The 27,712-nt window shown below is 44.2% G+C and overlaps 3 protein-coding genes across 10 annotated transcripts in view; 2 read left to right on the top strand and 1 right to left on the bottom strand.

Moving 5' to 3' along the window:
* Positions 1 to 16,302, bottom strand: part of IFT122 (intraflagellar transport 122) — a 33,439-nt gene extending 17,137 nt beyond the window's left edge. For 3 of the 5 annotated variants that reach the window (XM_049826527.1, XM_049826530.1, XM_049826531.1), the window contains exons 1-16: positions 16,245 to 16,302; positions 15,336 to 15,402; positions 14,276 to 14,360; positions 13,337 to 13,415; positions 12,466 to 12,542; positions 11,962 to 12,028; positions 10,791 to 10,937; positions 8,760 to 8,835; positions 8,019 to 8,210; positions 7,125 to 7,263; positions 6,295 to 6,497; positions 5,698 to 5,835; positions 4,925 to 5,089; positions 3,859 to 4,056; positions 2,061 to 2,201; positions 271 to 324 (exon numbers count right to left, since the gene is read on the bottom strand). In XM_049826527.1, coding sequence (XP_049682484.1) covers positions 271 to 324; positions 2,061 to 2,201; positions 3,859 to 4,056; positions 4,925 to 5,089; positions 5,698 to 5,835; positions 6,295 to 6,497; positions 7,125 to 7,263; positions 8,019 to 8,210; positions 8,760 to 8,835; positions 10,791 to 10,937; positions 11,962 to 12,028; positions 12,466 to 12,542; positions 13,337 to 13,415; positions 14,276 to 14,360; positions 15,336 to 15,402; positions 16,245 to 16,285 — 1,869 coding nt within the window. In that variant the 5' untranslated portion in view covers positions 16,286 to 16,302. Of the gene's footprint in view, positions 1 to 270; positions 325 to 2,060; positions 2,202 to 3,858; positions 4,057 to 4,924; positions 5,090 to 5,697; positions 5,836 to 6,294; positions 6,498 to 7,124; positions 7,264 to 8,018; positions 8,211 to 8,759; positions 8,836 to 9,750; positions 9,913 to 10,790; positions 10,938 to 11,961; positions 12,029 to 12,465; positions 12,543 to 13,336; positions 13,416 to 14,275; positions 14,361 to 15,335; positions 15,403 to 16,244 lie in introns of all 5 variants that reach the window. The other 2 variants (XM_049826532.1, XM_049826528.1) reach the window with 2 other exon arrangements.
* Positions 16,303 to 16,475: 173 nt separating this feature from the next.
* MBD4 (methyl-CpG binding domain 4, DNA glycosylase) lies at positions 16,476 to 21,684 on the top strand. Of its 4 annotated transcripts, none has more exons than XR_007509277.1 (8): positions 16,476 to 16,541; positions 16,739 to 16,972; positions 17,327 to 18,081; positions 18,753 to 18,827; positions 19,482 to 19,616; positions 19,862 to 20,011; positions 20,570 to 20,774; positions 21,371 to 21,393. XR_007509277.1 is itself a non-coding variant. In XM_049826324.1 (8 exons), the coding sequence occupies exons 1-8, from the start codon at positions 16,483 to 16,485 to the stop codon at positions 21,446 to 21,448; spliced, it is 1,590 nt and encodes a 529-aa protein (XP_049682281.1). In that variant the 5' UTR covers positions 16,476 to 16,482; the 3' UTR covers positions 21,449 to 21,684. The 4 variants fall into 4 exon arrangements, 2 of the variants coding, with proteins under 2 accessions (XP_049682281.1, XP_049682282.1); XR_007509278.1 differs by lacking the exon at positions 21,371 to 21,393 and adding an exon at positions 20,346 to 20,446 and having other exon boundaries at positions 20,570 to 20,656; XM_049826324.1 differs by having other exon boundaries at positions 20,671 to 20,774; positions 21,371 to 21,684.
* A 94-nt stretch (positions 21,685 to 21,778) lies between these two features.
* On the top strand, positions 21,779 to 27,630 carry EFCAB12 (EF-hand calcium binding domain 12). The gene is made up of 8 exons (XM_049826323.1): positions 21,779 to 22,579; positions 22,691 to 22,885; positions 23,012 to 23,165; positions 23,919 to 24,145; positions 24,646 to 24,859; positions 25,676 to 25,841; positions 27,116 to 27,465; positions 27,497 to 27,630. The coding sequence occupies exons 1-7, from the start codon at positions 22,109 to 22,111 to the stop codon at positions 27,315 to 27,317; spliced, it is 1,629 nt and encodes a 542-aa protein (XP_049682280.1). The 5' UTR covers positions 21,779 to 22,108; the 3' UTR covers positions 27,318 to 27,465; positions 27,497 to 27,630.
* The last annotated feature ends 82 nt before the right edge of the window (positions 27,631 to 27,712 follow it).

Genomic DNA, 27,712 nt, shown 5'->3' with positions numbered 1-27,712 from the left:
ACTAATTATTAAATGAATATTGAACGTTTTTCCAGTTTTCCTGAAGACAGTTTCAGAAGTTCTCATTATCCCACACCCCCATTTTTTTCTGTGAAGTTTCAGTCATATGACTAGAATTTGAGTCACCTCTGCTAATCACGAGTTTTCACTCTAAACACATCTCCAACAGTCAGAAGCACAATCTGAACAAAAGTCCCTCCAAAATAGAAAGTACTGATTTTGGCATAGTACTAAGCATAAGAAAATACACTATCTTTAACACTCTCTTACCTCTATACTGCTGATCAATTCTAAATACCTAAGGTCTCGTACCCTGGTAAATGCCTATTGAAAAGAAAAAAAAGAATAAAAGGAATTAACTGGAAAAGCCAGAAAAATCAAAATATTGTTATGCATAAAGCTGTCTTCATGCAAACAGGACAGACAGAAATATGCTGGGGTTTGTGTCTGCGTAGTCCCTAACCTGATGGGCTCTGACTACAGCTGTGGCCCCTGAGGCAATACAGTAAATAAGACAAGGGTACAATCCAAACAGCCTATCACTGAAAAGAAGCAGCAAAAGCAGGGACTAGTAGGTGTACGTATGTCAGTCCCCCAAGAAATATAAAATGCCATTTAAAATATTACATAGTTTTGTTCTGGCCATTTTCTAGCTTTTACACTTTGATGTGAGGCATGATACAGACAAGGAAATTTAAGGGAACCATTACAACGTAGAACATACAATTGATCATATTGCCAAAGCATACTGCATATGCTTATAGTTTTTATACCATTCTGAAAATCCAGTATGGAAGTAGCTCAGGGAGAGGAAAGAAAGTAAAAAGACGGTAAGATAAAAGTACCGCAAGACAGTGTAATATCTTTTGCAAATGGAGATAAATGTGCAACTCAAAGTCTCAAGTGGCAAAGTCACGTGCGAGCTACAGCAGCTTAGCATTTATTCTTGACATGCATCAAAAAATAGAAATTTAACTCTTTAGACTGCATGTTCAAGACTTCTAACCAAACTAATGCTTAAGAGGGCATAGAATATTCTGCTTACAGCAGATCGGACTAGGAACTACGAGCGAGAGCCTTTAATGTCAAGAAGCTGCTTTTGTTCAAATTAATCCGCTCTAATTCTAAGAGGGCACTACTTTAAAATTCCAAGGAGGCACTGAAAACTTCTTTTTAAGAATATTGATTTGCATAAAGCCATCCATGAAACTGGAATTATTCTGATGTCTCCACTTAAGGGAAAAAAAGAAAAATAAAGCATTTAATTTCCTTTAAAAAAAAAAAATCTGTTATTAAGAGATGCCTATCATTACAGGCTATTCCCTGCATATTTTTAGAATGTTTTGTCTTTCATACAATATTCATAACACTGAACTCAGTTCGCCCTCTCTTATTTGAGAGAAGGTAGTGAAAGAAAATAGGGAAGTATTTTATGCTGGAGAAAACTCTGTTCTTCAGTATATGCCCATTTATGGGCCACTCCTAAAACCAAGGCATTTCAGATAGAAAACAACTAAAACGATGACATCCCATCACCATTGCCTTCAAATCACACTAATGTGTAGATAACAAAGAATATGAAACCTCCACATTTGAACTGAGGTTGTATCAAATGGTTAGGGGGGAAAAAGGGTAAGTTTATAGCACCGGGGGAGGTGGGGGGGAAGTCAGCTAAGGCATTCTTTGCTGCCACCCGGTGGTCAGCAGCACCGCCGAACAACTTGCCAGTTTTATTTCCCTCAAATTCATTAATGCATTTTCCAGCAGATGAAAGAAAGCATTTTCTCTGCATTTAACACTTTGATTTAGAACATGGCATTTATCCAGACAGATAAATTAGATTGCAGTTTGAAACCTCATCTCAAGATCCTGATTATACAACAAACCAACATTTTCTTTGGCATGTGGAATAACATATATACACTAAAGACAAGCAAGATAGTAACCCGGGAACATCACTTTGTATTCCAGCCATAAAACATACATTATACACACACTACATAGATATAAAAAAAAATACAAAACAAGTTTTCTGCTAAATAAGTAAATAACTGCTTTACCTTTTTAGCAGTTTCAAACTCCAGCCCTTCTAAGGCTTCCATGGCCAGTTCTTTCCAGTCAGTATCAGTTACTCCTAAACACGCAATTTGATAGGCTTCTTTAAACATTTTTCGTTCCAGATATTGATACATGGGTGCAGACTGAGGATTTCCATTGAAAAACATGTATCAGAAACCATAATACTGAGATATATCAGTGAAATTCTCTACATACATTGGGAAAAAAATTATATTCTAATCACAACTATTACAAGCTCCACAGACAATAAATGTATGTTTTTTGTGTAACAGACAGAACAACATTCTGGGATGATTATTATTGTATCTTTAGACAAGCTGGGTTAATTATATTCCAAACTCCTCCATCTTGAAATCTTCAGTTCCTAGCATATTAGGAAGTAGTTAGGAATGTGAATTCTTCTGAGCATTGTACATGCTAAATATTATCCACAATGAGCCAATGAGGTGGTTTTTTTTTAATACTATGGAAGCCGAGCAAAGGAGTGGGTAGTTTGTTCTCAAAGGCTAAAAGCACGGAAGTGGCACAACAGCCCAGTGTGAAGCATCCCTAGAAATACTCAGACAAAACAGGAAGAGGTATCATGAGGAGGTAGGCCTTCCATGCCAACCCTGATGACAAAGCTGTTTTACCAAGACTGCAACTATTAAGCCCAAAAGGCACTGACCTCAAGGACGGGCCCTAAAAGGGAATTAAAGAGAGAAACTGTCAACTGCAGGCTGACACAGATAGACCAAGGCTCAGGATCTGCAGCTACAGCTCGAACCCTTTGAACAAACGGGGAGCACTGCAGCTAGATAGCCTTTAACTCTGGGTTTGCACCAAAGCCAGTATGCAGATTGATTTCTATGTTATTTTTATCAATTCAGCTGAGAATTGTATACTTTTTGGTATTCCGTCCCTCTAAAAGCATAGCTTTGAAAAAGATGCCTCTGTGATACTTCACAATAATTTTGTGGCATATTGGTGCCTACAGCATGCCAAAGCCAGACAAAAAGTGTACTCGGCTTGGTCAGTCTCATGGCTGTCAACCACACTGGACAACCCAGAGCCTAATGAAGGATCTGCATAATGCCTCAGAGGAGCAGACAGCAGTCTGTAACACAGGTAGGTATCCATTAGTTAAGAAAAGCACATGGCACTTTGCCTTCTTCATTGACTCTTGGTCTCAAATCCTGCCCACACTTGGGTGCATAAGTCAGAATCTTTTTTTTTTCTTTTCCTATTTTTGTTTAGTTTCTTGGACTGTTTTAGACTCTTCCATTGCTTCCCATAATGCATAAACTAGGATTTTGTGGAAGGCAATCTCTAAATTTAGAGTATAAAGGCTACATATGCACTATACATTCAGACTAAAATGTACAGCTTAAATATTGTCTAAACACATCTAGATGAAGCAACAATAAGATAGTATTTGATGTACTCATAAGAAAAATGAAATTACAACTTGAGAAAAGGTACATAGAGAGACTACAGTAAAAATACAGAAAGAGGTAACACCCACACCCTATCTTCATCTTTGCTTTTAGATTATATGCATTTGCAATTAGAAAGGGAGAATTAGAAACAACAATCAACAACAGCAAAAAGGAAACTAGCTTAATTAATGCCAAATAAACAAAAAAATAGATAATGCAATATAACTTAAATAATGATGAAGAAACTGTGAACTGCAATCATGGTAATGAAATACGAGTAAATCTCAGAAAAGCTTCTTCACTTCTTAAACATTGATGTTTATGAAATGTAAAGCAACACTTAATGAGATTAAAGGATTACCTGCGGAACTTCAACAGCTGACATAGAAAAAACATGAAGACAGAAGATCTTGGAGCCGTTGTAACCCACAACAAAGCCTTGAAGTTTTTGCTGATGAACAGGGAAGTTACTAGCTTTGATATTGAGGTAACCCCCTCCAGAAAAGCAAAGCATATCCTCACACTGTGTATTCCAAGCCACACTATTAGCATTGGGTTCCTAATGAGCAAAATAACTGAGGATTACAACAGATGCAATCACATCTTCTTTCCTAAGAAATATGCAGCCTTCAGCTAGAACTTTTGACCTGTTATAGCGTGGCTGTCTACACACACACACACTTATTATTTATGTTTGTAATATTCTAAGCCTAGTATATTTCTGAATAGATTTACACAGACATATTTTACATTTTAAACAGCTGTGATTGTCTTTCCATTGTTTTGTTTACTAATGCTCTATACTATCAAACTGTAGAATGTAATATAAAATTCCACAATAATACAGTTAGCTAGCACATTTAATTGATCATTTTTCTGCCCATTACAAAAAGGAAGTTACAGACCCTATCTTTGTAGCACTTCATACTTTCTATCCAGTGTTCTCTGAAAATGTTTCATCAACATTGAGTGAACCCTTAGAGTGACTGCTAAAATGCCAATGAAGAGAGAATTATCATTATTCATTTCATAGTCTGGAAATACATGACAAACAAAGAAGTTTAGGCTTTAATTCTGTTCATACTAATGATAAAGCCAAAATGCTCATTAACTGTAATGTTTCAAAGGGAAGCAGGACAGAGCTCTAAATTAAACTGAAAAGGTCACATCTTTAAGTGCTCTTTATTCAGCTGTTGCTCGCATATATCTCCTGTCTTCTAATTCCTTGTCTACCATCTCTAAAAAGGTAGTTTTGATAGAGAAATAGATCACAGTTAGATCCTACAAAATGTGATTAATGGCTTAAATTACAGTTATATGAATTTCTGCACAGCAACACTTTTGCTATGTCTGTGCTCCGAACCACTTCCACCCCCCTCTTTTTTTTTCTTAAAAAAAACCCAACAAAACACAACTTTGAATTTTACCTGAAACAACAACTCTTTGGTATGAATATCATATACTAGGCAGGTATCATTTTCATCAACCACTGCCAGCTTGTTTCGGGATGCACTCATATCCAGACAGCGCACAGCTGTGGATTGCTTCAACAGGACGATTGCGAAGACATTATCAACAAATATCTTCAGAATCTAGACACATTTGAAACCAAAGTCAGTCCATGCATTTTTATTCCTAAACCTAGTAATAGCACAGCAGTACAAACTTAAACGCTGTTTAAAGCATGCAATTGCATTTTTTTTCAGATATAAACTGTGCATTAAAATGAAGAAAATGCTTTCAGTTTGCGGTAGGTTGAAAAGACTTTTTCCACAACATACTCTAGGTTGCAAGCCTATACAAATAAGTCACACGCTACACATCCTGGATTTGTTAATGCTCCACTAGTTAAACAATTACATTACTATAATATTATGGGAATATATAGCATAGATACAGAAGACACAAAGAATCTCAACTTCCCCTCTATTCCTGTTCTCTCTATCAATACCTCTGGGGTCCAGTTTGAAATTTTCAGCTGCTAACTGGCTTGTGAAATAGACAGCAGTTTTACCTCTAGAACATCCACACCTTCACAAGTGGTCATCAGGAGAAGTATACACCACACCTCCCCAACTCCCTCTAAAGACAAATCCTCTCTCAGTTCACCAAGAACTCAATTTTTGTCAGGTCTCCCCCCAAGAGGATAGAACAGGTTTTATTTGCAGTGAAAAGACACATACCAGACATTATGTGTTACCTGACCATTCTTTAGACCAACTAAGAGGCCTTCTCTTCCTGGAGGTCCTCCAATTACTTTAATATAACGAATAAGAGATTCCATTAGCCATTCTCGTTCTTTAATGCCACTAAATGAGAGGCACTGCAATCTTTTCTCCTAAAGACACAATAATATACAAAATACTGCATGGATATAAAGATAAAACCCTGTGTCTTTCATGTGCTATCTTTATACCTATACTAGCATGCATGCCTACTTTTACATATAAAAATCATGAAGTCAAATAGTCAATTTAACAGGGTGAATTCTTTAAGGTTTTCCAATGCTCTGAACAAGCAAACAAGAAGCCCCCCACCCTTTTCCTAGTAGTGTTCCTGGATCATGTCCTAATTTATCAAATTCACTACAGAGACTGTTTTACTGAAACAGCCAGCTGTGGCATGCTACAGCTATTGCTTAGAAGTCAGTGCTGCACATTACAACAATACTACACATTGGCACCTTGGGGAAAAACTGTAATAGATACACAGTACAATCTCTTCCTACCAGATGTTTGGACAGCTATCTTAAAGTCTGAATGCACCCCAAGACTACTCGAGATTTTAAGGCACATACCTGACATAAAATAATGTGATCTGAACATACAACCAGCAAGTTGCATTCAAATTTTTTTACTATCTTTTCTTTCACCCGATAATACATATCTGAAGAATCATCCGAGTATAACTCATAAATCAAGATTTTCTCTGGCATCTGGATTGCTAATCTGTTTTTGTAGATTGCAATTTTCTTTACAAGCTCTCTGCCTTTTATTCTAACTAGAGAGAAAAAAAACACAAAAGCAATACAGTATAGGCTGACACAAAAATAGTGGATACAGAAATCGGAAAACTTACTAACACATTAAAATTGAATCTTTCTAAAGCACCTCTAAAATTAAAAGCAGATTCCTGCTTGGATATGTTTGTTGTTCTGCATCTATGTAATCTACTATCCCTGTCACAATTTATCACCCTCTATTATTTTTCAACAACACATTCTGGAGCAAGACTTTGATTCCTTGCCATAAAAAGCCAGTGAATACAAAGAAACAAAATCAACACAAACCCTTGAGGCTGCAAGTAAGAAAAAAAAGCTAAATATCACGTACACTATTTTTATCTCATTTGCAAAGATTAAAACCTTATCTTAAAAAGCCTCTGCCCCGCCCAACGTCCTTCCAAATCCCCACATCTTTCACTAAGCTTGTCAGCACTGATCCTCCAGAATCCAAGTTCGCACTCTTATCCTGCAAACAGTATCCCTCAGTTTTACTGTCAAAGTGACAACAATCTGTCTGGTACATCCAGCATCTATTCCAAGTGTTCTGATGGATATTAATTAAAAAAACAAAACAAAACAAAAACGAGAGTGAAGCTTAGGCCTGACTGCAAGTGTGAAATTACCTTTTTGTTCAGTGATGAGGTGCTGGACAATAACATCAGTCATGCTGTCTCTGTAAGCATAGCGATCTTTATAAAGGCCATGAACAGTGCTGAAAATCAACTGATAAAAGGATATTGTTCCATCTTGGCATCCTACTGCCTGAACACAAGAAGAATATTATTTTAGTTAATTGGTACATGTAGGTGAGAATTGGCAAAATGTGTAGTATTTATATGAACATTATGTTCCTTTTCCTGCATAATGTATAGATGGATACCAATTATGGCCTAGTTGTACTTAAAACAATGGTAAAAGTGCAATGCAAAATGAAGACTGATCTCATCATAGACCATGGAGACTACCATGTTGGGTGGGTGGGGTTTGGTTTGGTTTTGTGTTTTGGTGTTTGCTTTCTTTTGGGGGGGGCGGGGGGGGGCTTTTTTTTTTTTGCATGTTTTTAAATTCACTCTGTATCTCTTCACAATCTTGTACAATGACAGAGTGCAGCATTTCTGGCTAACAGTTGCCTTGTAGGCATTTTCCACAAGGTGTAATTCTAGAAACTCAGAAAGATCTGAGCATTTTCTTCCCATCATGGAATTAGACTGTCAACCTGAAAGTTATTAGCTGCCATTTTAAATTCTTTTCCTTTCTCTTTTTTAATCAAAATGCACCTAATCCTTACCATCTGAAAACAGGTGTTATGCTCATTTACAGCTTTCTTACAGCACAAGTTTTACTTCTGCAGGATATTTTTAATTTCAACGATAGTTCTAGGACCTCACTAGATACTGCTTAGGTTCTGCTGCCTCAGTAAGAACGTCTAGACTAAGCAACTGAGTTTGAAATTTATGGTCTTGCCTTATATGAGAAATTGTCTGTGAAAATGTCAGAGGACAGAGGAGTGTTCTTACCACATAGTTGGAGTCTGGTTTAACTTTGCATGTCCAAACCCAACTGCTTTGTTCTCCTATGGTACCAAGACGCACACCATCCTTTGTGAAGAGAGAAACTTGTTTATCTGAACCTCCCAGTAAAATATACTCTCCTTTAGTAAAATAGCTAACACAGCAAGGATCAAAATTGAGCATTCTGTCCTTCCCAACCTACAAGGGAAAATTAAAAAAAAAATAAAATCAAAAGCATTAATGAAAGGATCATTCCTTATTTCCTGAGACAACAAGTGCCATCATTGATACCACTCTTCTCATCTCTCTGGCCATGCACAACTTTTCAATACCCCAGACCCACTGGCTATATTGAGATTCCCAAAGGCAGTTCTAAAATACATTGAAAAATCCCTCCACTACCAAACCAGTCTACTCAGAATGCAAGCAACTTGCAAAACTCCCTTTAACCAGTTGGAAAAAATACAAAGATGTCCTCTACAGACCAGTACACCATATGACAAAGTCAGCAAAGTTGTAAGGGCTTTAATACAAGAACTGTAAGACAGCAGCTGAATTGTCATGGGAGAAACAAGAGCTGAGGGAAAAGACAGTTTAAAAAAAAAATAGCAGACTCATAAAAGGTTGAGAAAACAGAAAACATTTAATGTAGTTAATAAAGCACTAGTATGGAAACACTTTGAATATAGGACACAAAACAGAATCAGAAATACCCTGCCACTCTTGAGTGCACTTTCTAGAACATACCTGTTTGCCACTAAGCTGGTAAAAGGAAAGTTTCTGACCCCAGTCTGCCACAGCTAAAATATCATTGCGTTCATCTCTAACAAAAAAGAAGAAAAATTATGTAGTAACTCTACAGCAATTTATTAATAAATTTCTTAGAGGAACAGAACCAAATAATAGGATAGCAGAATTTACTTCATATTACTTTTTACAAAAGCACAAACTGAAAGGACAGCAGATACATCTTGCCATTTAAAACTGAGGAAGACAGCTTGGAGACACAAAAGACAAATCAGTCTCCTTTACAGGAGTAACTGCAAAACTTGATGTATCACTTCACATACAGCTATATAAGCAGTGGGTACAGTGAAGCTAATGGTCCCTTAAACAGATGAAGCACCTGGGCTCTGATTCTGATCTTAGCTACAGTAGTACAAAGCCACCATAACATCAAACTCAATACAGCTGAGCAAAAGCAAACTATAATTATCAGTGTAAGGCAGGGAAAAAAAATAAAAATTGTTCATGTGAGACCAGCAGCAGAGGAAAGGCTTCAGGTCTCAAATTTGTTAACTCTGGTACTCTTGACATGATCGGTTCAGCTTGGAGCAAAACTAAGAGTCACCTTCTCCACAGCTTCTTGCCTATGAAAAAGGGAGATGGCAATCTGAACATTCTGTTGCAAATAATGCCTCTAGCCATAAACTGAACAAAAGGAAACAGACAAAAAACACTAATGAAAAGTTAACTGTTTAGCAAGCACCCTCCCTTTGCTCAATGCGTGGTGCATGCACCTGTGAGGAAAAGTTATCATATACTAAAGAACTATCTCATAATGAACACATAACTAGCAGAATAAATTAAGACCATACAGGTAACTATTAATCTAGAATTTCCTAACTTCTGAATATCTGATTTTGTACCCTGCATAATACTCTCTGCCCTTGGGTTTTTTTATAAATTACTGTTGTAGATAGTATAGATACATATGTTCCTTTGAAGTTTCACTCACAAGTTGAAATCCATAGAGGTCTCTTCTTCCTCATGGTCTTCTCCCTCTGTCTGACTATATTGCCTACTGCCAGGCCTGGATTTCAGCACTGGTATCTCCTCTAAATAGCTGTGAACTGACTCCTCTTGTTCACCTGCTCTACTCCAAAAATTCTCCCACCTACTGCAATAGCAATTGTTCATTCACATATTTGGTACAATATTGCCTCTGAATTGGAGTGAAAAACCAGCTCCCCTTTTTTCTCCCCCCAATCCAAACAGAATCTGCCCCCCCCCCCCCAAAAAAAACCACCCAACCAAACCAAAAACAATATAAAAGAAAAAAGGAATGTTTCTTGAGATCTGGTGAGGCTGCACCTCAAATACTGTGTTCAGTTTTGGGACCCTCACTACAAGAAACACTTTGGTGCTGGAGTGTGTCCAAAGGAAGGCAACGAAGCTGATGAAGGGCCTGAAGTGCAAGTCTTATGAGGAACAGCTGAGGGAACTGGGGTTGTTTAGTCTGGAGAAGAGGAGGCTGAGGGGGGAAAGGTGGTTATAGTGAGGTGGGTGTCAGTCTCTTCTCCCAAATAACAAGTGATAGGACAAGAGGAAACGGCTTGAAGTTGTACCAGGGGAGGTTTAGATCAGATATTAGGAAAAATTTCTTCACTGAAAGGGTTATCAATCACTGGAACAGGCTGCCCAGGAAGTGGTTGAGTCACCATCCCTGAAGGTATTTCAAAGACATGTAGATGTGGTGCTTAGGGACATGGTTTAGTGGGACTTGGTAGCGCTAGGTTGGCAGTGGGACTTGATGATCTTAAAGGTCTTTTCCAACCCAAATGATTCTATGATTTAAGTGGAACATGTTCCCAGTTTCTCCATTCAGTTAAAGACTGGCAGCAAAGCCAAAGTCCCGATACATAATCACTTAAAAAAAAAAAGGTAACGTACATGGCATTAATCTGTTTCAGCAGGGATAAAAGTCAAGCCTTTCTGCAATCAATAAGCCAAGGATTATCTATTTGGCATGAAAAAAGGAAGGATGAAATTATTTACCTGGATGGATTCCAACAAATTGACCATATTGGAGATGAAGCACCCCCTGTACGCTCTATTTTAACTTTCTCTTCACCATTTTTATTCCTTATGCTGACAATGCCGTTGAACATCCCCAAAGCAAGATACTGGCCATCATTTGTCCAGCTGGTAAAACACATACATACTGAAGAACAAACTACTAAAAACAAGCAGCAGGAAGGTAGGATGGTACAGCATACTCAAATAGGGATGATAGATTGACATATACTTCTAAGAGGGAGTTCTGGGAGGTAGCCAGTAATCCTACAGTTTGTTTATGCATCTAAATCCACATTTATGGCAACAGCATGCACTATAGCAAGAACATTTTATAATATACACAGAAATAAAAAAATGTAGAAATAAAAAAAAAATTAAAGCTATCATCTGCTTGCAATACTTCTAACATGTGCTAAGTAACAGATACATTTTTGGGGATGACAGTGTTGGCAGTAGACCAGACTGTTTTAAAAGCCACATTTAGAACTCTGATCAGATAAACTGCATGGTGTGGGACAGGAGACCTCGTTTCTATTCTTGCCTCCACTGCAGTTAGATGGATGACTTTACACAAATTAATGTACCCTTGCCTCAGGGTCCCCATAATGGTCATATCTCCTCCTACTGAAAATACCAACAACAGAGGAGATGAACAGCTCTACAAACAAAAAGTATAATTATTTTTCCTCATTTTATTGCTATTGCACAAGATGGCTGAACAGAGGGAGAGAGAAGTTAAGACACTTGCTCAAGATTGGAACACCTCTCTGATAGTTTCAGAAGAATTCAGTTATAAACAGTACCCAATAAAAACCAAAACACTTTGCTACAAAAAAGGGGGGGTGGTGTGCGTCTTGCCGAGAAGACTGCACAAGAACGAACAAATCATCTTTGATAAATATTAGTCATATTCCTACTGGAGCATTATAAACAGTACTCAGGTATTTTAATGATGAGAACAGTGAGGCAGCACAAAGGACACAATGCTACTGAACAGCAAGGTAGGAGAGTCTATCTCATACTACTACGTACTGTCTCTGCATATGTTGAACTACTTCACTTGCACTTTTTTTTCTTTAAGCTTGCACATTATTTTGAATGTTTTGTATTAAAACTAACTTGAGTGACATAGGCAATCCTGAAAACTTACCTACAGCAAGTAATCTTACTGCTAGTTTTATGTTTAGAGACTGACTTCTGTTCAGGAGACCACAAGCCTTGATTAAAGCAAACAAAAAGCCAAAGTAATTAACAAGTAAGCATTTACCAGTGTTCAGATTAGAAACTAATATTATCAAAAAACTCAGCTGGGATTTCAGAGGGATCAAGGTCTCATCCATTGCTAGAAGGCCATTTAAATACATATTATTTATCAGTAAATGGGAAAAAAAATCCATCTAAATAACACAGAGGATGTCTCTGCAAAAAATCATGGTAACAAAGTAGTACATTTTACCCTGTGGCACCTCACTACATAGTCCTTTCCAATTGAGTTTAAGTGATTTAAATACATATCTAATGTTACTTAACTTTAGGTAGCTTTATATCTCATCTCTTCTGGATATAAAGAGCTAAACCTATCTGTAGTTAGCTTAGCTATACAACTTAACAGAATTTACTGGCTTAATGCAGAAGTTAGAGGAAGAAGACATACCAAAATCACTGGAAGAGCAGGATGCCAACTGATGAGTAAGAGGATTGTATGAAACGCACTGTATAGAGTCATTATGCCTAGAATGAAGTTACAATCATATTTCAATAAATCATTCTTAAATGCCCCCTTTTCTGACTTTCAGCAAGATAAGCTGAAAGTTTTACCAGATGCCAGAAATAATTCGATCAGTTTACATTACATCAAATTAATCTGCAATTACTGTAAAGTACATCAGTAATAAACCTTTAAAAAATTGTCTCCAAGTGGCAGGATTCACTGTATTTCATCCAGATTAGCTAAAAATGTACGTTGATGGTGGTTTGTGAAATATAATTAAAGGTTATAGCCGAATTCTAAAACAAGCATGCTTGTGTATGCTCCTAGTAGTACACTAGCTTGTGTATACTAACTAGCAATAAATGTACACACACATTCAGAAACAGAATTTGAAGATGTCACTTCAGAGGGATGACATAAAAAGAAAGCCAGAAGAAAGATGGAAATATACCGAAAGTACCAAAGCTTATCTTCAATTTGGTCTTTGAACAAGAATTATATTAATTTTGTTTATTATACAAGATCAGAGTCATATTCATTTTATTTTGATCTATAGTTTCTCCAGTTCCCTGCCAGCCCTCTAAATTCAGAGACTTATCTAGACTTCCCACCCTATTTTATGCCTTTAATTGCTTTCCTGCCTCATTCAGATACTTTGACTGTTCTCTTCCTCTTCCCCCTCCTCTTACCCCCTGGCATTTTCTGTGACCTTAGTCAACCTTCTTCCAAATCTAACAGCATGTACTCGTTGACAGCAGAAGTGCATAATCAAAGTCCGCTTTTGAGAGACACAGAATTGAAAGGCATCACTTACGTATATTTCAGAATTCCTTCTAACTTTGAAGTCCAAATTATCACACTTTTATCAGCAGAGCCAGATGCAAAACGTTTGCCTAGGAATTAGATATAATTTAAATCGCACACATACAAGAATCACTTTCACTCCAAATAATCAAAGAGAGAGCAAGAAGTTCTTGAACTTGACAAACCTCAAGTAATAAAGGGCCTAACACTGCAAGTGTCTTCACATGACTGCATTTCTCCAACTATGTGAGACTCCTATGACTTTATTTTCTTATTCCCATAGAGCGCACCTCATTAAAGCCCAGCAACACAAGCAAGTAGACAGTCTTTCCAACACTGTCAGTAACAGGTTGGAGATTTATGTTAACAGTGCCAAGGCAAAAATGGTACATTTTCACAGGTATCACCTGTAACTTAACACAGTAGTATTTGAGAGGAAGTCCTCTGAGCCCACAGACAGTAAGTCCCCACAGAATGAGAATCTGAGGCAATGAAAGAATTGAAAGCAGAGTAAGGTCTCTAGTGAGCATGGCAATGCGTGAAGGATCAAAAGATCGGAAAGCTTCAGGATAGAGGAACTCTGGGAATAAAAATCAGAGGCAGGTGGGGTACTAGAAAGAGGGATCTCTGGGGTAAGCCTTCTCCTCACATTACCCCACAAATATAAACTTAACTGTCACTGAAGTAAAAGGGGAGGGGAAGCAGGGACTACAGTTCTTGCATTAACAGGTAGCCTTACATGTAAAAATACAGTACTTCTGCATGTAGCATTTGTACAGCAGTGCAAATTCTCCATTAAAAAACAAACAAAACACCAGCACTCACACACATGTTCAGGATACTGTTACTGAAATAACCCCGATTTCTCTATTTATCAATTGGCAATAAGAAATGGAAGATATGCACTTTACAAACCAGACTAACAAAGCCCCCACAAAGTGATATTTACCATCTTTAGCATAAGCCACACAGTATACAGTGTCCTTATGTCCTTTCAAAGGCTGAATTAAGGTTCCATCAGAAGTATCATATACCTATTTAAATGGGGGGAGGGGGTGGGTGGGAACAAAACACAAACATACAAACAAAACCCATACATTAAAAAATCTTCCAATGAGGACTAGGATGTAAAATTACTGAAGGCCAACAAGACTACACAGTTTCTTTTGCGTTTGCTTTCTTGCATAACATACAGTCCATGCAAGACACAACGTTTTGAAGTGTAGAAGCAGCTTTCCTTAACGTGATACTTCTCAGAACAAAAGAAGACTCGGTATTAGAAAATTACGTGCACAAAAGAAATTTCCAAACACCTGATTTGGCCAGCTTGTTTTACTTCTTTCCCCACATAGGATGTCTAAACATAACAAATTACTAGAAAAGACCATCACTAAATATACCATTATGCAAGCACTGAAAGTAATAAAGCCTGCTGTCCTGCAGTTCTGAACTAAATCTCTATAATCATGCCATCTCATCCATCCCTGCAGTTTCTACACTGGCCCCATCTGAAAGCTCTGCAGGAACCACGAGAAGCATGGTCCTGAGCTGCTCTTGCTGATGGGTTAGCAGCAGGCAAGCGGACCCAGGGAACTGCAAAAGGCTCTAGCTGAAGTTTCTCACAAAGTAGGGACATCAGTTTGAGTTTCTTTCCCCTTTTCACGAAGATTTGCACGAAACTTGTAACAATGCAGTATCTGTATACCATGCCACTGTGCTAAGTTTGGATGCAGGTTAGAGGATTTCAAACCACTGGGTGAGGTGCTAGAGGATGAGATGACGCAAGTAACTTAAATCTCATTACTTTGGGAAACAGAGCTTAAAACTTGGTAAAAAAACACTGAAAAGCTTCAAAACACTTTACAGTTAGCCTGCATTAATATGTATGCAGATATGAGGCTGGACTAGTAGAGATAAGAGGATTTGTGATAGGTTATATTCATGAATTAGTGTGAAAGACATCATATTCATACAGCTGTAAATGCAAGAGGAAAAGAAAGTTTCCCTACCAGCAGTCTATTTCCAGCAGCAATTATCAATTGAGTCCCATCCGGTTTGAATGCGAGATCATAAATACTAAAGAAAAAAAAACAACAAACAAACAAATAAAATAAATTAAAAAAAAGAAACCCCTGTATTTGTAGGCAGAAAATACATTTCCTTTAACATCAAAGACACCACATAACAAAACCTGTTAATTGCATACTTGAGGGTATATCTGATTCCTGAGAAAATTCCCGGGACAGAAAGAACCCTCTGCAATCATCTCCCTGCACTCAGGAAGAAGCCCAAGCACTGGCTACCATCCAGGCTCCACGCCCGGACAGACACGGGTGGGAGGTCTGGAAGAAGCTCGCAGCTGTACCCTTAGAGGCAGAACCACACGAATACCGAGGCCGGCTGCTGGCCTTTGGCTACCTCTAAAGTGAAAAAAAGCAAAAACCACCCCCAGAAAGGTTTTGTGTTACGGGATCACCGCTATCAATCAAGGAGGCCACAGGAATCCAGCCGCTCCTGCCCGCAGCTGCCTACCACGGGGCAGGAGAAGCGCTGGCTGCAGAAAGGACTCCCAGCCCAGGACCCCCCGCCGCCTGCGTGCCCTGCGGCGGCGCCGAGGCGGAGCGCGGGCCGGTGCCGGCGAGCCCAGCGCGGCCTGAACGCGCTACCCCGGGCCGGCCGGCCAGCCGCCCCCCCCAAAGCTCCAGCCGCGGGCAGGCGACGCCGCCGTCGCCGGGCCCGGCCCCGCTGTCCCGACGGCCAAGCCGCGGCCGGCCTGGCCTGCTCCCGGGCCGCAGCCCCACCGCCGGGCCGCCGCGGCTCCTCACAGGCCGCGCGGCGGGTGGATAAGGGACGCGCCCCCGGCCGCCTCACCGCGGAGCAGGGCCGTAGCGGCCCGGCTCTCCCCCGGGGCCGCTCACCACTGCTCGGCCTTGTCGCGCCAGGTGAGCGCGGCCCGCATCCCCCGGGCCGGGCCAACCTCCCCTCACAGCCCCACAGCCCGTCCCGCCTCGGCAGCACCGCCCGCTTGTTTACACCCTCCCCGCGGGCGCCACGGGCAACGCGCATGCGCCTGGGGGACCGGCGGCCCGCCGCCGCAGCAGCAGGGGGCGCCCGCCAGCGGGGCCGGGCTGCGCTTGCGCAGGACGGGACGCGGGAATGGCGGCGAGGCGTCACGTAATGGAGGCGCCCGAGACGGTGGCGGCGGCGGCCGGCGGGTAGGCGTCGGTAGCGGTGGAGCGGAGCGGGGGCGGGTGCGATGGTGATACCGGCAGGTGGCGCCCGTGGGGCGGGGGCGGGCCGGAGGCCGAGCCTGTCCCCGGAGCCGTGGAGGGGGTGCGGGCCTGGGCCCGCCGTGTCCCGGAGCCCCCCGCTCGGAGCAGGGCTCCACCGCGGCGTCTCCTTCCCCGTGCAGCCTCCCGGGCGGCAGCCGAGATGGGGCGGTGGAGGGGGAGGAGGAGGAGGAGGAAGAGGCGGCGGCGGAGCGTCCCGGTCCCAGCGGTGGGGGCACCGGCGCCGCGGCGGAGAGGGGACTCGCGAGGAAACGGGCCGCGGGCGGGCCCAGCGCCGTCCCCGGCGGCTGGCAGAAGGTGACCAGGCGGAGGCAGTCGGGCAGGACGGCAGGGAGGATCGACGTGTACTTTGTCAGGTGAGGACGGGGCCGGCGGGCCGGGGCCGGGGCCGGGGCTAGGGGCAAGCTGCTGCTGCCGCCGCCTTTGGGCAAACCTTCCTCTCCCGGTAGTACAAGCTTGCACTCGAGCGTAAACACGCGTTCATGCCGCACAGAGTTCGTGAGGTGAGGTGGCTAGTACGCCTAGGGTCATCTGTAAATGCTCTGTGTACACCTTCTTTGGTCAAGTTGCAGAAACTTGCCTAGACATCACCCTGTCGGCTATCGTTGTCATTTGGTCTGTTGTTTTTTTTAAACTCTAGAACAGGTTTTTAAGTGAAGAGCGAGAGAATGAAGAAGTCATTGCTAATTTACTTTTCTTCCCTACCACAGCCCTGAAGGAAATAAGCTAAGATCAAAACGTGCACTCATGGAGTATTTTCGGAAAACTGGGGAGATGACGCTAAAAGCGGAAGATTTTGATTTTACAGCTCCATATCAGAGGAGTACCCGTTCAAGGGTGAAAAGATACAGCACAAAAGCTGCGGGGACTGTTTTAGAGAATGAGGATTGTCACAGTCAAGTGCAAGGCCTTAGTATACAAAATGGTGCGGAGGATAGAACTCAAAACATTCAGACTGAATGTGAACAGCTGGAAGAGGTTACAACCACTCTGGAAAGCAAAGATTTGCTCATGAAAGGCATAGACCCAGAGGACTGTTTCAAGACCAAAAAAAAAGGGGCAGGTGGAAAAAGTGTTCAGGATAAGAAAACTGGAAGGAGCTCAGAAAAGAGGAATCGAGATAATACCCAAAACAAAAGACAGAGAAGAGTATGTAACAAACAGGAAACCGAGTGCGTTCAAAACAAGAAAATCTGTAGAAAGACAGCCCGGTGTGTCGCTGATAGTCAGGGCATAGATGGTCAGAATGCAGACCCTGTGGATGCAGGAAGAGCTCTGTTTAGAATGTCCAGGTCACGGTCAGTCACACAGCTCAGGTCAGCGACAGCTCGCTCGCAAAGGGAGTTGGAGAGCCTGGCAGAGGAGGAGTCTGTGGAGGCGGGATCTAATGACACATCTTCTGCAAAATCTGAGGAGAAAAGCAACAAATTGAAAACAGGAAAAGAGACGGACCGAGGGAATCCAGGTAACCAGGATTTTAAATCTGACACTGAAATGTATGCTAATGTCTTGCAGCCGTGTGACGAGACAAGCTTCAGAGCAGTTAAAATGCTGCCAGGTATATCTGTGTTTTTGAGCAGAATGTGATCCTAACGTTCTGCCAGGGGTTCTCCTAACTATACGAGTAAAATACTCTGTTTCAGGTCAAGCTGCTTTGACGTCTGAATCCGTCTCATTTCTTTATCCAACAGCATTTAACTTAATGCAGATTTATTCACAACTGGAACTTACTCTACCAATCTCTTTAGCAGTATAGTATAATATAATAATGTTTATTACCTTTGCTGCACTAACTTTTTGAATGTTGCACAGTTGGTCAGCTCAGTTCTTAAAAAAGGTGAGTTTTAGCTGTTTTAATGTGCTAGAGTGTGTGGGCAACAGTTAATCCTTGGCTGTAGTTTTAGCCTGTTTCCTCAGACTGTAGCAAAGTAACTTTATCTTCTGAAGATTTTCCATAGTGTTGGAATACAGAGGAGTACTGGAGTGAATCTAAAGCATGTTTATGTTCTGTACACCTACGAGAAATTCTTGTGTTTCCATCACAATGTAAAGCGGAAATGGTGTATGAAACGTGACAGCAAAATACTTAGTTGGTTTTTTTTTTCTTTTTAATGCTAAAGTATCATTTTTTTACAGAAGAGTCTATTCCACGAACGCAAGTGGATAGGAGGAAAACGAGTCCATATTTTTCCAGTAAATACAGTAAAGAAGGTACAGTATTCTTTGTTGAAATAAATCTTTTTCTTTTTTTTTTTTTTTTTATCGGGAGAGGAATAGGATGGCTCAAGATCAAGTGATGTTATGGACGATTTCTTCCAGTTTTAGGCAGGCCATGCTTAGGTGGCATCAGAGAGCTCGGCTTACTGCACTAGTCCTGATCCTGTCCCGTTTTAAACCTCGGTGGTTTGTGTCTCACAAACAACCGTTAAGGCTGGTATTAAATGCCTCGGCAGCTCTTTTAGCAACTGTGAGGTGATGGGGTGAATGGCTTTGGGGAAGTTCTCTTCAGACCGCTGAGGTGTTTCTCCTGTCAGGGGGAAAGCCGGTACCCTGCGGGTGCTGCTCTGTACCTGCACAGGAGCGTGGTGGTGGCTAGGGAGGGCCTCTCTCCTCAGAAAATATATGTAACATGGGGGCACACACAGGCAGCCTGGACTCTTACTGCAGTCTGTACCAGGGGACGCATGGTGCCTTGCAGTTCTGTAAAACTTGTGTGGGAGCTGCCATTGCTCCATCCACATATAGTGCCCCCACAAAGATGAATCTGCTTCAAAAGGTCTTCATTTTTTTTTATTATTTTCATTCAAATAGGTAAGCCCATCCTTTACTGCCCAATAAATTTTCCTGTATTGCCTCTGTGTACAGCTCCCAGCCCACCTAGAAGGAAGGCCTTCAGAAAATGGACTCCTCCACGTTCTCCTTTTAATCTGGTCCAAGAAACGCTTTTCCATGATCCATGGAAACTTCTTATTGGAACCATATTTCTCAATAAAACTTCAGGTAAATAGAGTAATATAATTTCACGTTGTATAAATGTTGGGGGGGTAGTATAGGGTCAGAACAGTTGCTGCTTTTTAATGGCATTAGTGAAAGAATAAATGTATATTAATTTGTGTCAGTGTAAAAAAAAGTCTTTAATTTGTAACTCTTGCCTCTGAAAAAGCTCACCTCAAAAAGCATACATAGATAATCAAAAAAGAGAATTGCCTGCACAGCCTTCTGTTCGTGATGGTTTCTTTCACTAGGTAAAATGGCAATTCCTGTGCTCTGGGAGTTCCTGAAGAAGTATCCTTCTCCTGAAATAACCAGGACTGCAGACTGGAAAGAAATGTCGGAGCTGCTCAAACCTCTTGGCCTCTATGAACTCAGAGCGAAAACTATCATCAAGTTCTCAGGTAGGTTTTCCTGAATATGTCTGTGGAATGGTCTAAATTATACTAGCAGGACAAACAGCATTATTTTCAAACAGTGCTCTGTGACTTTTCCTTCTCTTTGGCAAATATTGGTGGTGGCTTGTTTTATGCAACTTCAGGATGTGTTGGTCTTACATATGCAAAGCAGCTGATCCTGTTGTCTTAACTGAGAATGAAGTAACATGCACATAATGAGTTCTGTGAGAGACTGTTGTCAGGGAGACTTCTTTGAGTGGGAAAAAATATGAACACTTGCAGGACTGGTTTTGTGTTTTGCAGCACCATGATAAGGTGACTCTGCTCTGTTTTGCATCAGGTGACCTCCAGAAGGCCCATCCGGCCTGAATTTTTCTGTGATTCTGATATTTTCTATACTTAGAATAGAAGTATTCCTCTGTGGGTTCTGAGGAGAGAAAGGTAATTAAGACTCACCCTCAGTGATTTGTTTAAAAGGTTTAAGATGCACCCCATAGGGATTCCTCACCTACTTTGACTGGGAAATAGCTAAAACTTGTGTTTTTCATTTAAAATGTTCCCAAGTGGAGACATGTTACAATAGCAGAGAATCGGGAGTTTGGCCAGAGTTGCTTTCTGCGCCCTGCCTGCCTGCAGGCAGTGAAGCCTGTGACCCTGCGTTGCAGATGAGTACCTGAGCAAGCACTGGAAGTACCCCATCGAGCTGCACGGCATCGGGAAGTATGGGAACGACTCCTACAGAATCTTCTGTGTCAACGAATGGAAGGAGGTGGGTGGTGCAGCTGCACTGCCAGGGCTTGGTCTGCGGCCGTGCTGCCGGTGTTGCTGGGCTTGTACCTATGGACTCCCTTGGGTTAAAAAAAAAAAAAAAAAAAAAAAAAAAAAGGCAATTTTTATGTCTTGAGGAGGTTGAATTCCCAGAGTGTACCTTTTACAGGTCTGAACCTGTAAAGGAGGACTTGTGCCACCTTGATTCCACCCGCCCCACCCCCCAGTAATTCTCCACTTTCACTATGTTCTTTTTCTTATTTCCTTGCTGTGGGGGTGAGAGTTTCTTCCCTGCTCTAGTTAAGAACCGGGTTCCCTACGTTTCCTGCCAGCCAGATCCTGGCGTCCCTCCGTGATCCGTGCAGGTGGGGCCTTTGCCGTGCCGGGATCCCCTTGTGGCGGGTGGGTGTGAGGGGCAGCTGAGGGGCTGTTTTGCTCTCTGGCATAGGGCCCCCCTCCCGATTCACACGGGTGGGTGGTTTTGGGGCTGACCCTTAAGTGGGGTTCCTGAGCTGGGAGGGAAAATAGGTCAGGGTGGGGAGGTGATGGTAAGAGAAGGTATTTTGGTAAACGTTAACCCCTTTCTGTGTGCTTTAGGTACAGCCGCAGGACCACAAGTTGAACGTGTACCACGCATGGCTCTGGGAGAACCGGGAGCGGCTGAGCATAGACTGAGGAAGGCCAGGCACCCTCCTCCTCGGGCACCCTCCACCTCCTTCTCCTCCTCCTCCTCCTCCTCCTCCTCCTCCTCCTCCTCGGCCACCCTCCTCCTCCTCGGTGCGAGGGTCCTTGCGGTGCCGTCCAGTCCTTGCTGTAACTATTTGCGGGACGTTCCCCGCTCCGCCCGTCGCCGTAGTGAAGTGTTTAAAGTCTCTGTCTATTTTTAATAAAAGTTTCCCGGTTTGGCAGCGCCTGGGCCTTCCAGCCTGCGCGGACCCCCCCGCAGCTCCTGGCCGCTGACCCGCGCCCCGGGGGGGCGGGGTCTAGGCGCCGGGGGGGCGGGGTCTCGGCCCGGGGGGCGGGGCCGCATCGTCTCGGCGACGCTCGGCTGCGCCGCGGAAACGGTAAGCGGCGGGGCGGAGTCAAGGTTCAGGGGGCAAGGGGCGAGGGGCAGGCCGTCTCCCAGGGGAGCCGCCGAGCCGCAGCTGCCGCCACGCCGCCCTCCGCCTCAGCCGGCTCGGCGGGACCCCCGAAACCGCTGCCCACCGCGGGGCCGCCGGGCCCGGAGGCAGGAGAGCGAGCGCCGGTGCTGTCCAGCTGAGTCCCGGCGGCGGCTGTAAGGAGCGTGCCTGTTGTCACCCACGGCGCCTGTTGTCACCAGCGAGGGTTTGACTGATGTCGAGCCTTGGATCGCTGCTTCGAACCACGTCACCCAAAACACAGGCGCCCAACGCTCTGCTTGCAGCTGAAGGCAAGCGGACTCGGCCCAGCCGTGTCCAGGCCAGGGGGTGTGTTATTTTTGTGCCACCGATGGCAAAAGCTGCTGCTCCCTTTCCCAAGCCAACCCAGGCCGTGGACTCCTGCCAGCTGCCTGCTTTGCAGCTGCTCCCAGAGGGAGGAGACGGCTTCAGGTCTCCAGAGATCGCCTCCGATGCTGAAGGTGACCCACAGAAGCTGGCTTGGGTTGAGGAGAGGAAGCAGCTCCGATCTCAGCTGGAGAGCATTGCGAATGTAGGAAAATGGCTGATGGGAAAGCCTGCCTGTAGCAGTCAAGAAGAAAGAGTCTGGGAAAGAATAAAGGTGTGCAGAGCAGACAGAAGGGCTGAAAGCAAATCGGCCATGACCCACAGCCTGGGGGTGCTGTCTGTAAGTGCTGTTTCTCTGTCCTTGGGATCGTTGTGCTGTGTCTCCTCAACCCCTGCTGGTGTGAGGATTCTGGGTAATGGTGGTCTCAGAGTATTTTCCGCTCTTTTTCAGCACTCACCACCAGCAAGTGGCCAGCCCTGGCAGGGCGGTCACCCTCCCCTTATTCGTGCACCATACCCCCCGGCTCTTGTCACGCTGCATAACCTCCTGCACAAGCAGAAGCTGACAATGGTGGATGTGTTCAAGAGGGCTGGTATGGACAGGAGGAAGATCACAAGAGCAGACTTCATTCACGTCATCAAAGCGGTACGTAGGGAACTGAAAAGGCAGGAACTGCTGCAGCTCTGCTGTATTTTCCCTCGTGCAAACCCGGAGTGGTTTCCGTGGAGCAAGTTTTTGTGATGACTCTATCGTTTTGGTTTTGGTTGCCAGACCAAAGTTCCCATCAGTGACAAGGACCTGGAGACAGTGATCATCTTCCTGGCTTCCTCAAAGAGGGGAGATTTTATAAGCAATGAAGATCTGATTGAATGTCAAAAGCAGTGGCTGCAAATGACGAAAGGACAATACAGAGAGACCAAAACAGGTGAGAGGAGAGCACTGTGCTGGGAAAGCAGCTCTGTATCCTTACTGGTGGGAAATACAGAACTGCATCCAGAATATGGTTCTCTGAGACCACTGCCCTGTAGCAGAGTGGACAGAAGGAGACTTCTCTTGGGAAAAGCGTAGCAGTCCAGGAGGTGTGCAATACTATAGTCGCCCCAACTGCGGGAGACAGATTATCCAATCTTTCGGGTTTGGCTTAAAATGTGAGCCCTGAGGTTTAATGTACTGCACTGGATTTTGTTAGTTAGCATTAACCATCCAGTGGATCAAAAGCAGACCCTTCCTCCAGCTGTTGGTCGCAGCTGGGAAACACAGGTTCTGGAGAGGCTATCTTTTAAAACCTAACCCAAACCTGAAGGCTTCTCATAGTACCTGTGTCATCCTAAGCTGCAGTTTTCACATCTGTGATATAGGATGCATTTCGCTGCACTTGCATTGCACTAACTGTTTTGCAGATTAAAAAGATTTTGTAAGCATGAAACACAGAACTGAATGTGGACAGCAAAACACTTTGGGAAACTGCAAAGCAGAGACGGGGGCAGTCTGTAATATTTTTGTCTGGGTCAAAAGCTAAAGGATGTTTTCATTCAAAGATCTGAATCTGCTGAGAGTTCCAGTGTGCACAAAATGTAAAAGCCCTTTGCCTTAAATGTTGGTCAGCCCTGGTGTTTCTGCTACTCTGTAACAGTTTCTCTGGGCTTTTTGTTTGTTTGGTTTTTGATCTATATCATAGGTGTACAAGCACAGTTCCATACAACCACTTGCACAGCGGTCAGTTGTGTAACTCCTGCCGGGGGCAAAGCCAAAGAGATGAAGCCTTGTGCTCCTAGAGAGCTTAAAACACAGTTAATGCTGTTAGAAGTTCCCCCAGTCAACACTGAGCCAGAACGCAGATACCTAAGCTACGATGAAATGGAAGAGGCTGGAAAACAGTTCAGAGACAGGAGGCGATGGAAGAAGGTACTGTGTGTGTGGCAGGAAAACAAGAACACCTGCATGCGCTGCTGAGCATGGGGTGGTTTAGAGGTCAGTACAGCAGGAAGGGACAGGGCAGGGAGCTGTCGTGAATATTAACCTCTTTGCAGTCACTTGACCATGCAGGACTTGCAGCTGAGGTGTTACAAGCCCTCTAAAACAGTTGGTTTAGCTTCTGAACGCTTTGCCGAGACTATTATTTTTTATGGGTTAATGGCAAGAAAAAGATGATGTTGAAACAATTTTCATGTCTGGGGATGGAGTCTTCCTGATCACTGGGTTGACATGCCCACTGGACTGTGATTCATCCCATAAGATGTGGATAAGCATTTTGTCCTATTCAGTTATCAGGGTCAGTGCAAGATGATCAAACAAAAGTGTAACACCGATTCATTCACCCCAAAACACTTTATTTGGAGCATCTTGGCAAGTGCAGAGTTGCACTTACCCAGCAGTGCTAACCAGGACCTGTCCTTGATTTGTAGGATAAAGATGGCCCTCTAGAATGGAAAGAAAAGTGTCGGCTGGTGAGATCTGGGGATGCAGCCGTTGATGAGCACTGCCTGCCGTCAACTGCAGAGGGTGACTTGGGAGAACTGGTGGACCAGTACTGCAGGGATTGCTTCCTGAGCTATCTGAAGAGCCTCAAGCTGTGCAGAGGACCCAACAGTCGTCTCACAGAGCTAGTGCTGCAAAAAGGTAAAGCAGAGACCAAAGGCTTGATGTGAATGTAGTAAATCAGACATGCTTGTGTCTCCTCCCAAGTACAGAAATGGGGCTCCTGTGGGAGGGGATGCTGCTGAAGCGTGTTTGTAGCCCTGCATAGCAATGGGATGCTGCTGATTGGGATCAGAAGACAATCATTACGGCCAGAGCAAGGCTAAGATAGCAAAGGATGCTACAGATCAGTGTCTGGGTACTACAGATCAGCGTCTAGGCACAGCAATGGTGCAGTGTGATACCATAGCTGGCTGGGCAGGAGCCTGGTGGCCAGGGCCCCATCTCGTTGCCCCTGGGTTGGTAGGTAGGTTCAACCAAGAGTCTGCATCATCAGGCAAATTCGTGGTGCTGTGGCAGGTCCAGGGTCAAGCCAAGAAGTCAGTCCCAGTCAGTCAGGACCCAGGCACAGATACAGCTGTGGCTGAGCTGGAGACCGCTACACCGCTGTGTAGTTCAGTGGGACTGAAGGGTGATGGCTGAGCTGAGTTGGGGCTCCTGGGTCTGTGGGAAGGGTCCTGAGTGCCAGTCAGGGCCATTAAGTCCTACTAGCGCAGTTGGGGCCCTCACAGCTTCCTCCTTTTGCACTGTGGCTGTATCCCCTCCTGGGCAGTGTTGCAGACTAGAACAGAGATGGTCTGGATTGGATGGGGAGGGGCAGCTGGGGAATGGGCCCAGGGCAGCAGGAGAATTCAATGGTTTTCTTAGGTAAATGCATTCAGCATCTTCTGTCCTCACCCCATTGCTGGGTGGGGCGAGGCACGACTGTTTTCTTTTCACTGTGCGCTTTGCCAACAGCCCTGCTGCACCCGGGTGACAAAGTCATCAGAGAGGGTGAAGATACAAGGCAGATCAGGCAGCCTGGAGGATCCTACACGAAAGCATGTGATCCCGCTCCATCGCCTGTGAGCACATCCAGGTCAAGAACTGCATCTGGAAAGCAGGCCAAAGAGGCGGAAAATAGGTTTGTTGAAAGAGGGTTTAGGATCTCCTCCTGCTGCTGTGTCACTCCTCTGTGCTCGGTCCCTACCACATCAGAGGTGATACCGCGGTGCTGGAGTGAAACGTCAGGGTGCTGCAAGGGAGCAGCCAGTGACAGCGAAGAGGCAGAGTCTCCCCTTGGCTGCACGGCCGCTTCTGTATTTCAAGGAAGTCATTGGGTCGCGGTGGTGCTGGTGAGCGGTTTATGATGCCTGGCAGGAGCATTATGGTCTAGTTGGGTCTGGTTCTGTACCCTGAACTTGCAGAGAGCTACAGAGGTGACAATCTTCTCTCCTCAGAAGGTCCTCCTCAGGCTGACCCTACACTGTCTGAAATCCACTCAGAGAATATTCTTGTGGAAGAAAGACAATCCCAAAAAATTGAGCTTTACTCTTTGATCTTGGGTGGCCTTACAGCTGCAGCTACCCTTCTCTTGTTATACTGACAACACTGCATTTCAGTTGTTAAACCTAACGTCAGAACTTGTCACAGCCATTTGCATGGGTTGTTTTTTTCAGAAAGCAGTAAATGGCACTTTGAAAACAAAAGCTCTGCTCAGGTCTTAAGTGACTGGGACGCCCATTTAAGAAGTGATGCCTTTGTTCTGAGTTTACCCTGAATGTTGGAGGAGTACAAGAATTGGTTCTCGGAGGCAAGCAGCATGGTCTCACCTTCCTCCTGCCAGACGAGGGCTGCCAAAGTGGCAAAGAACTTTCTGCTTCCAAAAATTGAACAGTCCAAACTGTTTGGATTGGTGGAGAATCTTTTAGAGGGAAAAAATACAGCAGAGTAGAGCACAACTTTGTTATCTCAGTTAAAGGGTGTTTAGATACTGCAGTGATGGGCAATGTGTCAGCTCTTAAGACAGCTTTGCAAGTTGGCATTTCTAATGTAAACAATGTGTACTAATGACAGAGATAGCCGATTTATGCAGCACATATTTGGATCTAACACAAGGAAAGCTGGATTAAAATTCTCTTCAAAAAGGTCATTTGGCAGCCTAGTTTGAAAGGCTGGCAGGTTGAATATGCTGTTGAAGGGGGTCATCATCTCAGTCTGTTCGAACAAAACCACTCGTAACTCTAATCTTGAAAGGGCACGGGTCTGGCAGAGCTTCCCAGAGCCTGGAAGCCCTGGTAGCTGGTTCTTGCCAGTCTTGCTTTTGCCATTCGTAGCAGCAGCAGTGAAACCGCCCAGAGTTTTATTTTGGTAAAACACGTTCTTATCTTACTTTTTTTTTTTTTTTTTTTTTTTAAGGCGGTTTCAAAGGAATAAAATGCAAATGAAGTTTGTGCACGTGAGCAAGTCAAATGACAACAACTTCTGGCCGGGTCATCTTCTGGACAAGATGCGCCTTTACCTGCCCAAAACGGAGGCCGGCGGGGCGCACGCCTTGTTCAGCTACGTCCGTTCGACCAAGCCCGTCTGTCCGGGCCTCTACAGCCCCCAGCGCCGCTGACTCTGGGCTGCTCAACCTCCGGCCGTGCTGCCGTCAGCCAGACCCGTTTCTTCTGAAGTTCTTCCCTCGGTGGCGCGAGACGCGAGAGCGGCTCGGCGGCCCGTCGCTCGGCTCGGGGATCCGGGCCCTGCCGGCGGAGAAGGCCAAGGTACCGGGCCCTGCCGGCGGAGAAGGCCAAGGTACCGAGCCGTACGGCCGGGTTAAGGGTGGAGGAGCTGGACGGGCAGCACAGTCTGCCGCGGGGCTGGCAGCTCCTCTGCGGAGGACGGGGCCCGTCTTCTCGGGGATCCTCGCCCCGGCCCCGGCCCCGCGGCCCGCCGCAGCCTCGGCCCTCGGCCGCCCTCGGTGGCCGCACGGGCCGGGGCGGAGGGGGGCGCGGGGCGAGCCGCCGCGCC

Source organism: Accipiter gentilis, chromosome 23 (assembly GCF_929443795.1).
Source record: "Accipiter gentilis chromosome 23, bAccGen1.1, whole genome shotgun sequence".
In the NCBI taxonomy this organism is placed as follows: Eukaryota; Metazoa; Chordata; class Aves; order Accipitriformes; family Accipitridae; genus Astur; species Astur gentilis.
This window is presented reverse-complemented; position numbering and strand designations above follow the sequence as displayed.